This window comes from Harmonia axyridis, chromosome 2, assembly GCF_914767665.1.
Source record: "Harmonia axyridis chromosome 2, icHarAxyr1.1, whole genome shotgun sequence".
In the NCBI taxonomy this organism is placed as follows: Eukaryota; Metazoa; Arthropoda; class Insecta; order Coleoptera; family Coccinellidae; genus Harmonia; species Harmonia axyridis.
In genome coordinates this window covers 11,978,463-11,996,696 of record NC_059502.1, presented here as the reverse complement: position 1 = coordinate 11,996,696, position 18,234 = coordinate 11,978,463, and the positions used below count along the sequence as shown (strand labels likewise).

At 35.4% G+C, this 18,234-nt stretch overlaps 2 protein-coding genes and 1 non-coding gene across 3 annotated transcripts in view; 2 read left to right on the top strand and 1 right to left on the bottom strand.

Moving 5' to 3' along the window:
• Positions 1-17,703, bottom strand: part of LOC123674023 (tyrosine-protein phosphatase Lar) — a 570,788-nt gene extending 553,085 nt beyond the window's left edge. Inside the window, exon 1 of the mRNA XM_045608828.1 lies at positions 17,685-17,703. The gene's annotated coding sequence lies outside the window, so the exon portion shown is untranslated. The remainder of the gene's footprint in view (positions 1-17,684) is intronic.
• LOC123674028 (larval cuticle protein A2B-like) lies at positions 695-5,240 on the top strand. The gene is made up of 3 exons (XM_045608838.1): positions 695-815; positions 4,240-4,555; positions 4,910-5,240. Exons 1-3 carry the CDS (start codon positions 804-806, stop codon positions 5,047-5,049), a joined length of 468 nt encoding a protein of 155 aa, XP_045464794.1. The 5' UTR covers positions 695-803; the 3' UTR covers positions 5,050-5,240.
• On the top strand, positions 14,929-15,007 carry Trnan-guu. The gene has a single exon. It is a non-coding gene; the product is annotated as a tRNA-Asn (tRNA).
• Positions 17,704-18,234: the final 531 nt, after the last annotated feature.

Genomic DNA, 18,234 nt, shown 5'->3' with positions numbered 1-18,234 from the left:
CCCTGCTAAATGTGGATTTATTCATTAATGAAGTATTAACTTTTTCTATGTATTAACTTTTTCTATGTAAATATTTTATTAAAATTTACAATTTTTTTCTTCGAATTCCTTCCTCAAAATATCATTCTTCTCGTATCTTTTTGCATCTTGACATTGCTTTGGTCCTCCTTGCGATTAACCGAATAAATTCATATCAATTCATCCTCTGAAAGAAAGTCTATGATTCAGAAGGTTTTCTGCTGAGTGTCAATGATCATTTTTCTTCTTGTAATTGCAACAATCACTCTTTATGTCAGAAAGGAAAAATCTGGCGTACCAACATATGTCTATAAAATTTTTTGTCTTTGTGTTGACGTCATTTCTTAAATTTTCTGCAGGTTCCTAAAAAATACTCTGTATTTTTGAAACAATCCAATCAATCCATCCATCAATTGTAATATTTTTATTCAAGAAATCCTTCGCATGTAGCTATAGGAAAAAAAAATACTTAAAAATCATTACTAAATATATCTAGGACAAAATTGTCTCTGAACCCCAATTCTGAGTATCTATATCTCGCAATGCAGGCAAAATGTATGAATTTCCTATTCCTAATCATATGAAATATAAATCTACCGCAGTATGAATACGATACTTGGACAATTGGAGTAAATAGGGATTTTTTTCTGCTGCGTAGAAATAAGATCGATGTATTGCACAAGAGAAAATATGATATGTGTTATGTCTCGATTAAGATTTACCTTTAAAAGCCGGTAGCACCGACTGAAATTTATCAGTTTGTCGACAGAATTGAACAGTGCAAAATGTTTATCAAGGTATGTTAACTATTATTTTGTTTTTCAATTTGGTAATAATCGCATTGAGTCTTTCAGGAAATTAAGAGTAAAATTTGACATTCGAATACAATAGTAGTTCCCACGTACCCTAAATTTCTTTTCTATCTGGCTTACGCCTTTACAAAATTGAACGTGAATTAGAAAACAGAAAATCAATTTTATTTTCGTATTAAATATCATAAGGTAGAAAATTTTGTTGGCAAAATTTCATGAGCGAAATTTCCAAAATAAGGCAGCAAACTTGAGACGAACCACTAGAAAGTTTTTTGGAAACATTTGATGAGAATATTTCACGATATCAAATAAAAATACCTCCTTAATTTAATCAGAAGATTGGTAACTTCATTTCACTATAAATGAATTAAATGAAATTTGTCAAAATGTTAAATGATTAACCATTATGAGAAAGTGGTTAGAATTAGGAACCGAGCTATCATAGCTATTTTGCCAGTACAAAACACTTGAGTGAAATGATTATTTATGTGTAATAGCCATTGGCAAAGTTTCAGATAGTTGATTTTTGTGCTTGAGAAAAATTTGTAATATATAAAAGATTTAGTTTTATTCGATTGGTTCAAGTGAGGTTGGTGTATAAAGATTATTTTCAAATATTTCGAAAGTATGGATCGAATTAATGTTATTGAAAATTGGAAGAAATGAGATTGAAGAGATTATTCATTAAGAAAATTATCGATGTTTGAGAAAGCAAGAGTTATTGTTATGACCAAGAATCGAATTTGAATATCAAAATTTCAAATCTACTAAGTCTCGTTATCAAAAAAGCTATTTTCACCGGAAACATCGAATTGGATATAAAACAATTAAAAAATTCGAGACTCAGATATCAACTGTGGTTGTTATTTCTCCAACGAATAACCTTCAACTTCATAAATTATGAATAGCCCACATCAGCAGCTGAACGAAATCATCCTGTATTCAAATTCAAGTTGCAATCGAATAGGGAAATCTATTCCTGAAGGGATATTTAAGGTGGACGACTGAAACAGAAATCGTTCCAATGCGCCAGTGATTCACCTTTAGAACATGCCTCAGATGAGATGACGTTAAACCTTCGACGACGTCAGCTGAACACAGTTGGTCCCATGTTGCTGTGAAATGCTGACGTTACCAAAAACGGTACAGATCTTCATTCGAGTAAATCATTCGGAAAATGAGATTCTGAAGGTGGAGGTGTACGAGTGACCAGGAAGCATATTCGGAAAGATTTAAAAAGGGTTGAACAAAAATTTGGAGTGGTGTGAAGGAAATGAAATACTTTTCAGCAAGGGAAAATTATTATGATGTGGGTTGTGGTCCTTATACTGTGACTAGAGTAGTTCACGGCCAAGGACAAATTAGGGAAATGAAAGAACGGGATAAAAACACTTACTCAATTTATTTCCAACCCACTAAAAATGTGTGAAGAAGATGATAATTTGTTTAATCGATTCTGAGGGTCTCTGTTCACAACAGATGTGAAAATCTTTAATCTTCTCGTTGTCGGTGCAAGTGTTGAACATATGTTGTTGGTGTAAACTGATCTGAACTCAATTTAATTATTCGCCCTGAAATGCCGATTTTTATGGGTTTTCGGGCTGTTTTCCATTCGACCCTTAGCAAAGTCTTTCTACGGATCCCTTAGGGGTGTGGCTTTGATAATCCTAAGTTTCTACACCGAATTTCTCAGTTCTCGGACTTAAAATATTTTCGAAGGAATCGATAGATTCCCTACAATGATTACTTGAGAAATGAAAGAGTGGTCGGTTCTGATAACGAGCGCACAAAAACTTAATTTACTATAAAGTTTATATATAATTCAACATTTTGGTTATCTCATATAGATATAGCCCTTCCGCTAAGAATCCAGGCATGTGGGTATACAAAATCACAGCCTGAACGGGATCATCTAGAGCAAAAATGACTAAAATAATATTCCTCTCGAAATCGCCTGGAAGCCCCAATAATACCGGGTGGATCGTCTAAAATCAGCTCACGATCCGAAAAATTTTTTTTTTCTTGACCGATACCCAGTGAGGGATCTACCGACATAGTGTTCGTCCAACAGGAAGATCCCCTTCGGTGAGCAGAGCGAGTTTTCTAGAATGAAATTGGCAGGCATAATGCTGTTGACCTTCTTGCCTAATTCCCAAGATCGACCAGGAATGGACCAACCTGGGTTTTAGTCAACGCTACGGACTACAGCAGCAATATTCTCAGTTGTTCTTGACAGAGACACTCTTTGCATATAATTGAGAATTTTGTTGAAAATTATTGATGGTAACTGTTGTACAACATGAATATCCTTCTAAACTTCCGATAGCTTTTTCCCTTGAACATCAAGCTAAATGATAAATTGGATCCGTCACCCATCTTTCCTGATACTGGTAAATGGATACCCCCGAAAATTTTTCCGAGAACATAATTCTCTCATTTCCCCCTTTGCTTCCTCAGGATAATCAAAATTCATGTCTGGCATGAAATTCATTCCCTTACATAACGAAGAATTAACTTTTCAGAAAAGTGAAGAGGGTGCCAGTTTTCATATTCATGTGTGTATATGAATGAATCCGCTATAGGGAACGCAGGAAATGAGTATGAAAGATTACGGAAAAGCTTCTGGAAGGATCACACGTCAGGAAGGATGAGGGACCTCATGAAATTTTCAGGAGAATATTACCGAATTCTGAACCTTGAAAAACGTTATTAGATTCCTGTTGCACAGACAGCATGTTGGGGTTGGCAATTGAAAAGGGCCTCCCTGTTTGCGCGAGAAATTCGATATATATTCGTTGGTGCTGCTCCTCGAAAGAAATTGGAATCCATTTCACTAAGAGAAATGAAGGGTAATTTAATGAATTTATGAATGAAGTACGTTACGATCGATATGCTTAGAGCCATAGCGGGAAGAACACTCAGATATAATTTATCGATTTCCTCTCTGCTCCTTGTTAGTTCTGACCTGGTTTCTCGAGAGGCAACATCATATGGAGGATGGAATAAATTTGAAATGACGAATCTGGAGATTTTGATGCTAGCTTTTTTGTATGATCATTATTGATAGGTATGAGTCTTCTAGTTTATATTGATGTTGAACTAAGTGAAGCCAATAAAACTCCTAACAAAGGCCAAGAAGAAAGGGAGATCCTCCCAGCATACACCTGGACTTGCATAAGTAAAAAGATTCGTGATATAATTTGGTAACTTCTGATGGTATAATGTGCCTTCTGTACCGAATAGTCCCGTTAGCAGATGGAATTTGCCTAGTCTATTTATTGTATATGGATATTGGATATGCCTTGAAATAGCCTCAGCAATAAAATGGATATTAAAATACTTCCTATTCTGGATGGTTGTTTTTCAACCAATCCGTTTCTACTTTTAATACAATCCAACTTTTTTACAGGTAACTCTCCTATTGACGACCCTGTTGGCTATCTGCTCTAGCAGCCAAGTCAATACCCAGTCTCTTGGCTATTTGACACAGCAACATCATCCAGTGCATCCAACCGTGGTCAACACAGTACAAACTGTACGAGTTCCACAACCAGTACCTGTTCCAGTACCACAGCCCATACCTGTTCCTCAGCCTGTTCCTGTTCAGGTTCAAGTTGAGTCTATTGATCCATATCCACAGTACAATTTTGCCTATTCCGTGAATGATTTCCAAACTGGAGATTCTAAGAGTCAGCACGAAACTAGGGAAGGTGACGTTGTTAGAGGTGAGTGAGATAGAGCTCAGATATCAAGTTTGAAAGTATGTAGGAAAATAGTTTCATATAACCGGAAGATCTATATACTCGATAGATATAGTTACTTGGTTGACCTGCTCAGCTGGCACATCTACCTAACCCAAAGGCAATAGACCTCTACAATTCAGGTCTACCTGAATAGATTTTCCTAGAATATCTGAATATTTTTCGATCATTCGGTTCATATCTATAATTCCTTCATAAAATGGTACTTTTATGGTTCTTTGGTTTCTTATTCTTTCATTTAATGTCATTAGGTTATATCGACTTATCTATGCAATATAGAATTAAATTGATGATTTTCAAAATATCCCATTCTTTCAGGCCAATACAGTGTGAGCGATCCTGATGGTACCAGAAGAACTGTGGACTACTCAGCAGATCCTCAGAATGGCTTCAATGCTGTCGTTCAGAGAACGCTGATCAGTCAGCATCCACAACAACTTTTGAGAACTCCACACTAATGATGATGGGAAATGGAACTGAAATAAAATATCACCTATGTCTTTTGCTTATCTTTGCCTGTGAATATATTTCTTAGTTTCTTTTGATTTCCTACTGCCTGTATATATCAAGAATTTGTTTATGTAACTAGATCATGTATATTCTCCCACCTTGTATTCAGTATTATTGCTAATAAATCTATATTATATTATTTTTGGCTGTTATATGAATATGTCAAGAACTTCAAGTTAAATGCAGAATTACAACATTATATGCTTACGAGTCTACCTAAGGTAGATGTGGTAAGGTACCTCTATCTCAAAAAGGCAAGCACGTTCCGAATCTCAAAATGTTTCCAGTGTTTATTCAGTATAGAATACAGCAAGCATCATTCAATCAATATTATTATCAATCAACTTTATGAATCCACAAGACGATGCAGAAATCACCGTCTTTGTCTTGCAAGCAGCTGTTCATGAGCAAACAAACGCCGTTCAACATTTCTCGGCTTCAACTCGTACAACACCCAATTTCCTTGTTTCTGAATGATTCCCATGACTTTCAGGCGTTTTGAAATGGCTTGTTGCGTCACTCCCAATGATCCTGCCAATTCTTGTTGCGTTTGACACTAGTATTGATCAAGTAATGCCTCCAATTCTGCATCTTCAAAAACCTTCTCTCTTTCACCGAAATGCTGGTCTTAGAAGTCAAAATTGCTGTTCTTGAAGCGTGAAATCAAACTTGGTAGGTTCTTTCAGTAAAAGCAGCCTCACCATAGGTATTTGATAGCATACGATGAGCCTCAGCAGCAGATTTATTCATATTAAAGCAGAAAACTAAAACCTCCCGCAAATGACGAGAATTTGGCTTGTATTCTGACATGTTTAATCGAGAATAACTTCATGATGCAGACATAATTCGACTAAAATTTTGATGGCGCTATGTTTACGAATACCCAAGCTTATTGTATGACATCTACGATCTGTTTATTTCAATTACCACTTACCGCTACAGCCATCTTTTGCAAAACGGCAGAAGCAAAGATGTAAACCTAATATTTCAATGAAATGCTTCATATGTTGTGCATGAACAGTGATGTGATATACTTCAACCCCCAATTAGGCTGAGGAATTAGGTAGATAGCTCACCTTTGTCTAATTGTGCATTGATAGAGGTACAGGTAGAAGTTGGTATTAGATGAAAATCGAATATTCAATCCCTTCAAGTACAAAATTCATTTTCTACAAGTAAGAATATACCAGCATAAGATCTGACGTTTCCCTTTTTGAGATTCCAAAGATTGTTCTCTTGAAGATTGCCTCCAGCACAACACACATCACCTAGAAAATTCTAAATAGAGCTCTCTAGCATCTCAAGGAGGCAACGTTGAAACCAAGCCCGCATAGAAGTAGATTTCCATTACCTCGACATCCCTTTATTCTTGGGAATATATCCGGAGCAACCCTCAAAGACTGACGCTCATACAGCCAGGCCCTGAAGGAGATATTTCATGAATTGGAGAAGCGTTTATATTGAGGGTGTCGATTTACTATGAGGTAGTGTTCGTTTGTGAGAATTTTCCATAGTAGGGATAGCAATTCGGGGAAGCGATATTTCTTAGTGAGGGAGAATGACAAAGTTGGATATGCGGAGGCCTGAACCAAGGGTGCAACATTCAGTTTTATTGCGCTCCTTTATGAGGTCTTTTTATTATGGAATGAAGAACAGTTTCTGTGAGTGATTGAATGGAATAGACTGACTTTTGTCACAATTCATAATTTGAGCGCTGGTTCCTCGAACATCGTTTCAACACGATGTATGTATATGTTTTTCAAAAAGTGGTTTGAGTGATTTTGATATAAAAAGATATTTTCAGAGAAATCAATGCATGTTTATTTCATTTCAAAGAGGAAGGTATGATATTTTCTCTAAAATACTCAAGCAAAACATTTTCGTTCAATTTTGTTTTCACATCATAAACTTAATTTGGCAGAGGATAAATCATACTTGTTCCTCGACTTGACTGAGAATTTTCTGAGCTTCGCTCGTTGCGCAGAAATACGCTCTTTATCAAAAAGAGTGCATTTCCTTTCTGGTTGCACAAATTACTAATTCATGATTCCTTCAAATCTATCCGACTATTTTGCTCCATTGAGATGTTGCTCATGGTATATTCATGTGGCAGGGAAGTTTAAGTAACTGAAATTTCAGGGCTTGCCTAACAGATACAAATGAGACGTCAAAGAAGATTGATGAGTGTGTAGCCACTGGGAACAAAGTTGTGGCCATTCTAGATAACTCACCAGCGGGAGGAGTTCCAGATGGAACTGATGCTGAGGTTTGACAGGTTCGGAATAAGCTGGACGAAATCCTGATTGGTCAGCAAAAAGTTCACAGCAGATGAAGGAACACTATGAATGTATGTTTCAGTTTGAAAATACTGAGAGGTTGTTTTGAAATGAATTTATAACTAGTATAACAATTTATTTCTTGAATTTAAGATTATGAAATTAATTTATTACTTCACAAGAAAAAAATGGTACATCTTTAAAATATTCTGTCTAATTTTGATTGTTATTATACTTCGATCCGTAAGTATTGAAAAATGCTTCGAAGGAATGTAATTCAAGCCTGATTTCTATGAAATGGTCATTAGGAATGAATGATGTTGAACTCAGTTGAATTAATTTCCCTAATTCAAAAAATCTATAGTAGATTTTTCACTTCATCGTAGAATACAAGTACAAGGGCAGCTCCAGTACCTCTGAGTACATTGGAGAATGCTCCCTTGAAGAAGGCTGTAGCACCTTCTGTTTTGAATGATTGAAAGTGAACAGAAAACTAAGTGATGTGATTGTATTTCAATTGTGATTGTCTTATTGTTGGGAAGCAAAAATAAAATCGTTAAATATTCGAATAGATTATTGAATCAAATCAACATTTCATAATTCCATATTCTGAGAAATATCAAGCAAGAGAAATATCAAGCAACCTGTATTGGGGAAACAGCTGTGCTATACCTACAGGGTGTTCGACCATTGACGTGACTTAATGAATAAAAAACTGGATTTTTTTCAAACTTTAACACCCTCGAAGTGTTTACATGAAATTTTTTTTATGAAAAGAGTTGTTCTATTCGAAGCAGAGATGTCAGAACGTCCGAATGGCTTTCTCACATTTCACAGTTTAATTCCGATGGAAACATGCAACCCAGATGGTGTTTTTCATAACGAATTTCAATTGCTGTACAGGCTTACTTCATTGATTGCCCGTCCGGCATGCTAAATGTCCAACTAACATGCGCAGCATTTTTCAGATTAACGAACATGTTGGAATTGCAAATTAATGCGGTCATAATTTCACTGGACACTTCGAATGAATTTGCGCCAGGCCATAATGAATTCCATGATTTGGATCGCACGGCTATCACTCACAATCTGAAATTTATAGCAGGTGAATTCAAAATGCCACTTGTTAAGAGTTGATCCTGCCAACGAGATTTTGCATGAATTCAATTGACTATGATTCAGCAGGGAATTATTGGTTTAGCATAACTCTTTGTTCAACCGATACGCGTTCATCCTATGTTTCTTCATGTAGGAAACAGATCCATCAAGAAGATTTATTATTTGCATTTTACTGTGAATATTAGGCCAATCGAAAAGTTCCCGGTTTGATGCACAGATGGCGGTGCTAGCATTAAATCCCTAAAATTTTTAGTTAGTACCAACCTTCAAACGATACGTGTCAAAATTTGATAGCAGTCGACCATTAGTTTGTGAGATATTGCGTTGTGAGTGTAGCTACTTTTGTTATTTGAAAAGAGATGGAAATAATAAGAATTTCGTGTGCTGATGAAATATTGCTTTTTGAAGGGAAAAAATACAGTGAAGCAAAATATTGACTTGATGAAGAGTTTCCGGGGTCGACACCAAGAAAATCAACCATCATTGATTGGTATGCTAAGTTTAAACGTGGTGAAATGAGCACCGAAGACGGCGAACGCAGTTGACGCCTAAAAGAGACTGCTACCGACGAAAAAATCAAAAAAGTTCACAAAATAATTTTGAAGACGGTAAAGTGAAGTTGATCGAGATAGCAGACATTGTGAAGATATCATCTGAACATGTACATCATATCATTCACGAATGTTTGTACATGAGAAGCTGTGTGCAAAATGGTTGCTGCGCGAGCTCACAATCGATCAAAAGCAATAACGTGTTATTGATTCTGAGCAATGTTTAAAGCTATTTGAGTGCAATAAACCTGAATTTTTGTGTCGATATCTAACAATGGATGAATCTTGGCTTCATCATTTCACTCCACACACACGAAGTCCAATCGACAGTCAGCTAAGTGGGATCCAAAGCGAGGAAGAACAAAACAATCAGCTGGCAACGTTATGGCATCAGTATTCTGGGATGCCCAAGGTATAATATTCATTGATTACCTCCAAAAGGGCCAGACCATTAACACCGATTATTAAATAGCGTTATTGGATCGTTTGAAGGATGAAATCGTTAAAAATCGGCCCCATTTGAAGGAAAAAAGGTGCTGTTTCATCAGAACAATGCGCCGTGTCACAAATCAATGAAAACAATGGCAAAATTGCATGGATTGGGCTTCGAATTGCTTCTGCATCCACCGTATTTACCAGATCTGTTTTCCAGCGACTATGTCCTGTTCTCAGACCTCAAAAGAATGCTCGCTGAAAGAAATTCAGCGCCAATGAAGAACTAATCGCCGAAACAGAGGCCTATTTTGAAGCGAAAGACAAATCGTACTACAAAAATGGTATCGAAAAGTTGGAAGATTGCTATAATCGCTGTATAGTCCTCGAAGGCAACTATGTGGAATAATAAAATCGAATTTTTCCAACAAAATGTGTTTTATTAAGGTAGACCGGGGACTTTTTAATTGGCATGTTAGGTATACTTTGTGCGGACAACGTAATCAGAATCATTGGAAATTCAAGAAGAAAATCGAAAGACGAAAATCTTATATTTCAATGACAACATATCTCACCAACTTTCAATTTGCATGTTTATCTGACAATAGAGGCATCAAAATCATAAAATTCGAGCAGAATAGCAATAGAAATGAGGTATACAGGGATACTTCCCCAGTATCGGCTGATACGATACAAAATATGAACCATGTTTGTTATAGAGATGTCAGTTTCTGGATGTGCACCGAATTGTAATTTTTTCGTAAAACTTCTCCTCTTCGAGATTTTCGGCTGATTCAACTTATGAGAATTACCTGATATCCATGAATAATTGGATAGTAATACCAGTAGGTATATAAATCAATCCCAAAAACTACCTACTTCTTGTCTTTTCCTGAATTTGAATCTCTACTTTTTACCCTTTTTTCTTATCTTCATGGACTATGTGGAAGATTACATGGACATGGGAAAATCTCCAGAAACTCATAAATGCTTTATTTCATCTTTGCATACTTCCATAACATAGATTCAAACAGAACAGTGTTCCACCCAAAAATCCCTTGTTTTCTTCATACGTAAAAGCTGGTTATCTTGAATATCGCCCTCTAAGGATCAAGAGAGAGATGTTTGTTGTACGAAGACACAACGTTGAGAAAAGACAGCAATTACCGAACGGTTTTGAAGCCCGTCGAATTCAGGCTCTATTCAAGAAGCTCTCTTTAGTTATTTCCGTTTATATCGCCCTTGGGAAATGTTGCCAGGCGGAAGAAACATTCTGCCGATTCTCTGTCAAAAGTCTGTGTGCGTGAGGTAACAGTGTTTCCGGATATATCGATCTATTAAGCGCGTTTTGCTTTGGATGAACTAGAAAAGGGGAGGTAATAAACAGCCGATCTGTATTCCGTTCGCTTCGACACTTAATCGAAACAGTTTTTCAATATTTCTCAAGAAGATGAACGGTGCATCTCTTGTGACAACTTTATGTTATGTCGGTACAAATTGAATTTTTGTATTCATTCTAAAATTGATACAATTTCAGTAGGTTCGAGATATTCAATACATTTTTCATTTGTACAGGATGGGCAAATTTCGATGTTTAAGCACCACAACTTTTGACTCATAGATCTGATGCCCCATTCTCGTTTTCTATTTCTGAGAAACTAACAAAGGTTGTATTCATTTTTGACCACCTTCTTTTGTTTTCGAGTTATAAGCGAAAATTGGAAAAATCGCAATATCGAAAAAAAAATGATATCTCCCCTAATACCTACTGTTGATAGAGCTCTAAAATGAAGAAAAAAAACAGATTTTGTCTATTTCCTCTGATTTGAAAGTTGTAGTGCTCAATCAACGAAATTCGCCCATCTGTACAGGGCGTACCAAATTTGGTGCTCACTGAAAGCATCTAGAGAACTATAAGACTAAGAGAAGAATCTTCAAAGACCCTGATCTCTTTTTTCGAAAAAATAATAAGATATCAGAAAGCAAATCATAGATATGTTTTCGAGTTACTGGGCCTTTCTTAAAAATAGTTTCTTCAAATATTTCGCTATATTCTGGTTCTGAGATAATTTTCATGTTATTTTATATTTCTGAACGCAATTTTTTCAGCCGCAGTTTTGTTCTCAAAAATGTCATTCCTTCCAAAGATATTGAGACACCTTATATATAATATTTTTCATTTTTTTCGAGATTTTATTCATTTGGTGTCTGTTGTTTAATTGAAATCAAGTCATATACAGGGTGATTCACCAGGATGGCCTATTAGACGTTTATGGAAAACTAATCATAATTTTGAGCTGAAAATTTGCATATTGGGGTTTGAGACAATGATCTTTCTCCCTGAAATCAGATTTCTACAACTTCCGTTTATATCGTAAACAGACTACTACTTCCTTATTTCAAATGGCACATCCAGTATAATATTATTGCATCATTAGATAGCTATTTTTTTATGACAATTTCGGCAATATTCAATACCTTGGGTAAAAACTCAACGGTTCATGAGTTAATGGGATTCTTATAATAAAGTTCATGGCGATGAGAACTCATATTTTTTTTAATATTTCGACAAAAAAGCTTTTTTTGAAAAAAAAATTCTACAAATACGTAGTATTATAAGAATGTTAGCGGTTTGGACCTAGAAGGTACAGGGTGTTAATAAGATCATGAACTTGGACAACTCAAATTGATCAAAACACAAGATTTTCTTTATTTGTATTTTGTCGGGGGTTGAGTGGAGTAGCCCTGGCTAGACTTCGCCCCTGAAAATTGCCAAAAATAAAGACTCTATTATTATTTTTCATTTTTTTAGTCGATTCTACGTACAAAATAGTGAGGGTTACTCAAGCAAACCCCTTTACCTAAAATGAATACTTCAACAGTTATCGAGGAAGAACCTCAAATGAGGAAACAATGCAATTCCTCCCTGTGTGGAGTCGTCTGTGACTTCCGGAAAACACATAAAGAAACTAAAATTTGATTCTTCGACACCCTATACAATCTGGCCACCACAAACTATATATTTTCAAAGGATGTTATTTAAAAAACTTTCTGACTTTATAAAGATAAACTCTGAAATTCGATTCTAAAATAACATCAGCCACAGTTCTAAAAAACCAATTTCTTGAGTGTACTCACAAAGATTGAAAGCATACTTAAATTTTAATGATTAATTGTATTGGCAAAGAAACAATTTGCGAGCGAAGAAACAGCTCAGGTTCCTCTCAGAGTTTTCTTCGCCCGTCAATTAAAATTAAAACACTAAACTCCTACCCCTTCTGTGGAATAGTTTCGTTCAACTCGAAATGAACTTCAAGGTCATGCCGTCGGAGTAAATTCTACAATTCTGGATGAAATTGCAAACTCACGTTAAGTTTCACACGCACAACCCTCAGAAGACAGGGCTAGACATCATAAATTCGTTCAACAACCCCGTGCAAGCCACGGAGCTCTAAGATCTTTTATAGAGTTGACGGAGTGGGAGAACATATTCCTCACGTGACATACATATATGCATTTCTGCTGTTGTAATACGATATTTGATATTCACAGATGCAATGAAGATTATTGCGAAAATTTTCCTGTTTACAATATACTCGACGTTACATCCATTCGAGGCTATTTGATATTGCATTCCACTAAGCCCAACCGTCAGTTGAGTTGAATGAGTCATAATTTGACCTGAAGATTTGTCAAATGCTACAAATTGCTACAATGAATAAGTTGGAATAATCACTTGTTGAACTTCAATGTAATTCTGGAATTTCTTCAAATTATTTATTTGTGATTCTTTTCTTCAATTCTTTCATTTTACTATTTTGCCCTTTTACATTTTGTCAATCTGTTTTTCTCTTATTGTATTGATGTAATATTTTGTTTTTCATTTTATGACTTATTTTGTCATTGTAGGTACTGTTTTCTCATTTCATCAAATTTTCATTCTATGGTTTTATTTCAATTAAATATAAAATCAATCTTCCATTCTATTCAGTCAATATCTTATTTTGTCATTATATAAATTGTATATCTCAAATTTTGTCATTCGTTCACTGTGTTATTCTGCCTCTCTTGTCATTCTGTCGAAGTTCTATATACAATGATTAGTCAAGAGCAGTATTTCCATTATTCTCAAGTACAGTAAAAATTTACTCACTCTAGAGTATAATTTTTCACATAAGTACAATGTCATAACAGAGAATATTTTAGTAAAAAAGTTTGTTGCATTGGCAATGTAGCGAATAACAATCGTGTCAATTGCTAGAAAAATCATGACGTGGTAATTTGTCAAATCATCGTATGCGATTGGTCACCAAGGAAGCGCCAACGGATGCGCGTATCTGAAAGATTTCTGAAAGATTTTCAATAATTATCAAGACTTTGGAAAAGATACGTACCTCGTTGAATACACTGTATCCGTAAAGTATGGAACAAATTCATTTTTAGCTGAACAGACCATTTTAAGAATTAATCCAATTTTCTCTCAGATAATACTTGACCAGATAGTAGTCGTTTTCTATTCCTATTCAACAACCAGAGAGAAAACTTGATTTCATTAAATTAATGTGAAATATCTTCCTTCCACAAAGAGTGGAAGTTCAATTAGAAATACTGGCAAGATCAGCCCTTACCTCTGCGAATCTTCGTCTCTATGTCAGCACAGAATCATGCTTAGAGTCTCATGCAGAATGAGAATTATTCTAAAAAGAAAGGTATTACCGTTAACAAAAAATTAATAGTACTTAATGATATTTGAAAGATGACAGCGCAAATAAGATAGATTGACCATTAATTTGTGAATACAATTGGCGCATGAATGACGAGCGCTCAAAAGCTCCTGACTTCAGTGCCTTTCCCTCATCTGAAAGCCGTTTTTCGGCATTCCAACCTATCCAATAAAAATAGATCGATATTTATATCGCGCCCTGCTTCAGAAATAAAAATCTCCCTACTTTTTGTCCACCCCAGAACATTGTGATCAGCAAACGTAATGACAATAAATTCCGAGATATACATCCTATGAAACATCTCTGGGGTAATCCGACTTGGATTACTCCAGACTCTGGGTATGTCGAGGATTTCCGTCACGTACTGCGTATGAATTATAAAAAAGTTTCAGAGGCAGGATATCTCTTCAAAGGAGTTGAGTTGATTAATAAATACGTAGTAGGTTACGTGCCACTTCGGAAAAGCTTTCGTTAGAAATACGAGCCTGTTCCGATGAGGAAGACTGGCACGCACCTAGGGACTATGCCTTTATGCAGTAAATCCATTCCAGTGTAATCCAGAAATCTAACTTGTATCGCGAAGCGTATTTCTGGATTCGGCTTGCAGTATTTCTGGCTGTTTTTACTGATAATTTACATATGGCAGGAAAATCAAGTTTTGTGAGATCGAACTTTCTGGATTACCTACTTTAGAATATCTGTTGCCAAGAGGTTAGGTTTTGTTAGTCTTGGTAGCTCAGTTGGTGAGAGCACTGGACTGTTAATTCGTAGGTTGCGGGTTCGAGTCCCGCTCAAGGAGGTACTTTTTTTAGGAATGGAGAGTTGTCTGTAAGCCCTCATTTAATCTGCTATAGTAAATGTAAATAGTTAATACTAGGGATATTGTGGTTCCGACACTTTTGAATCGGAGGTTTAGATATTGAATACTTACGAAGTCAAATAGATTTAGATCGTCTGACAAATCAGGAAAGCAGTGGAATTCTTGCCTCATGCTACACATCTTAGTGATAGCAATACGTGCGTTACACCAGTAATTTTAAAACACACAGAAGTTATCATTGAAAATAGAGAATAATAAACCAGACACAAATGTTATATTTGAAATTCTAATAAAGATTACTCTTGGCCAACTGAATTCTAGATTTTAAGACCAAATTTTGAACATATTATTTGCAAAAGCCGCATTTCTGGATCCTAGATATGAAACAGAATTGTTCATCGAAGAGATTAAGACCAATTTGAATTAAAATTGATCAATCCACATGATGATGAAAATAAATCTGCTGATGAGGCTGACAATATTGAAGCTTCTGCAGTAAAACGACCAAGGTTGGCTCTACCATATCTACATAACGGTCATATGGGGAGAAAACAGTCCAACTAACAGAATTGAACGCTCTTAAAAGACAACCTTACAAATGTTTTGAAGTAATGAACAATCTCTTCAATTTTATTTATAGATCATGTTTCCAATCCATTCAATTTATTAAACATTTATTCTTCTATCTCGATTCATAAATGCAAATTCGGGTGCATTTACGATTCATTAAAAATAATGAAACAAAGCTAATCATCAAATACACATTTTGTACGTTCCATTGCAGTTAAATATTGTGAACACAAAATTTTGCTTTGAACAGTGAAATTGGTTTACAAATTAACTGCTGACAAAATTTGTATAACGGTCATAATTGACTCCCAGCGATCAAGAATGTGATACAGAAAATTCAGCTCGACGGGTAATTGTACGTAGACTGTGGATAATTGAATTAACCGATTATGGAAATTGGCAGCCTCGCAGATTATTGAATTGTTATTCGAGATGAGCTTGGCATTAATCAGGATTATCTAAATATAACCGTTTTAGAGTGAGTGAGACTTGTATGGTTGTACTTTGCCAATCAAAGAACATTTGGGGGTTTGATTACTTGAAATCAGAATTTACAGTCATCGTGACGAAATGATAGCTCTGAACAGAAGCGTTAACTATGTTGTACCCTTCACAAAATGCGTTTGTTTTTTCGGACGATATTACATCTTATTCTAAATTTGTTATACTCTCCACAAAATGCGTTATTTTTCGGAAAATAATAGTTCTCATTCCAACTTTGTTGTACAGAAAATGCGTTATCTTTAATCGTATCATAGTTTTTCTATACACTCCATAAAATATTTTATCTTGTGAATGATTATACTCCTAACCTAACTCCGTATTCTAAGTCTTCTGTAGACTTCAAAAAATGCGTTATCTTTTCGGAAGATAATAGTTTTTATTACAACTTTGTTGTAAAAAATCTTTCGTACTTTCGTATAATAACTTTTCTGTACCCTTCACGAAATGGTTTATCATTTCGAATGATTTTACTCCGTATTCTAACTCTTCTGTACCCTTCACAAAATGCGTTAACATTTCAGAAGATAATAGTTCTTATTACAACTTTGTTGTAGTCTTCACAAATTGCGTTAACTTTCGTATTATAACTTTTCTGTACCCTTCACGAAATGGTTCATCTTTTCGAATGATTATCTTCGTATTCTAACTCTTCAGTACCCTTCATAAAATGCATTTTTTTTCGGAACATCACAGTTCTTACTCCAATATTTTTGTACCCTTCATAAAATGCGTTGTTTTTTCTGAAGATAATAGTTCTTATTCCAACTTTGTTGTACCCTTCACAAAATGCGTTTACTTTTCGGAAGATAATAGTTCTTATTACAACTTTGTTGTAGTGTTCGCAAAATGCGTTAACTTCCGTATTATAACCTTTCTGTACCCTAAGCAGAATGGTTTTCTTTTTCGAATGATTTTATTTCGTAGTCTAGCTCTTCTGTAACCTTCACAAAATGCGTTATATTTTCGGAAGATAATAGTTCCTACTCCAATATTATTGTACCCTTCATAAAATGCGTTGTCTTTTCGGAAGATAATAGTTCTTATTCCAACTTTGTTGTATCCTTCACAAAATGCGTTATTTTTTCGGACGATGATACTTCGTATTGTAACTTTTCTTCACGAAATCCGTTGTAGTTCGAAAATATAAGGCATTCACTAAATGCGTTGTTGTTCGAAAATATAACGCATTTACGAAATGCGTTGTAGTTCGAAAAATAACGCATTCATGAAATGCGTTGTAGTTCGAAGATATAACGCATTTTGTGAAGGGTACAGAAAAGTTAACGCTCCACGAATTACCTCCAGAATCAAAAGAGAGTGTGAGGCAAAACACTGAACAGGATATATCAATCCAGTGATTTCATTCGGAGAATTAAACACCATCACCATAAATTCGAATAGCTTGATTCATTTAAACGAGAAATTGAAGAGGAACTCGACGAACATTTCCTCCCCTCTTTTAATGTTATCGAACGATGCCTTTCTGCACACTGCTGCATATTTTGCGAAGTGTTCATTAAGCCCTAGCTGAACGACGCAACGTATACCTGAGGGGAATGAATTAAAACAATTACATTTAATACTTACCGATTTGCAGGACAAATTTACATAGTCCCTATCTGCTCGCTCCCGTTCGACCTGAAACATAAATTTGTGGCAATGAAAACTGCTTGTCGTCGCTTTTATCTGGGGAAAGAATGACCTGCACTTTCAGGACTGAAATTAATTCAATTATTTGGTGACGTGGTTTTTTATTTTTCGTCAGAACCGAGTTGTGGTTGGTCGATAGTCGTCTGATGATTTCATTCGGGTTCTCATACAGTTTGGAGTTACATTAGTGGTATTTACGTCGAGCAAATATCAGATAGGGTAGCTTGAATAGAATTATTTCTTCTCTATTACATCAAAATCTGATAACTATACATATGGGCAGGCAAGCTGCATACGTTTAAACTTCTGTGATTGAAGTTTTGACAGGTCATTGAAAATGAAGCCTACATATAGGGTTAATCAATCAGATATTACTTTTTTCTTGATATGATAGGTTTAAAAATTTTCTTAGGATTGAAAGTGTGACTTTTTGTGGACTGAAGGTTTTCTTCTAGGTTTAAATAGTAATTTTCTTCAGAAGTGATTT

What these genes read in the sequence shown, in the direction of transcription:
- LOC123674028 (XM_045608838.1), top strand. An exon ending in GGAAGGTGACGTTGTTAGAG is followed by an intron (nt 4,556 to 4,909) that starts GTGAGTGAGATA and finishes CCATTCTTTCAG; the next exon opens with GCCAATACAGTGTGAGCGAT.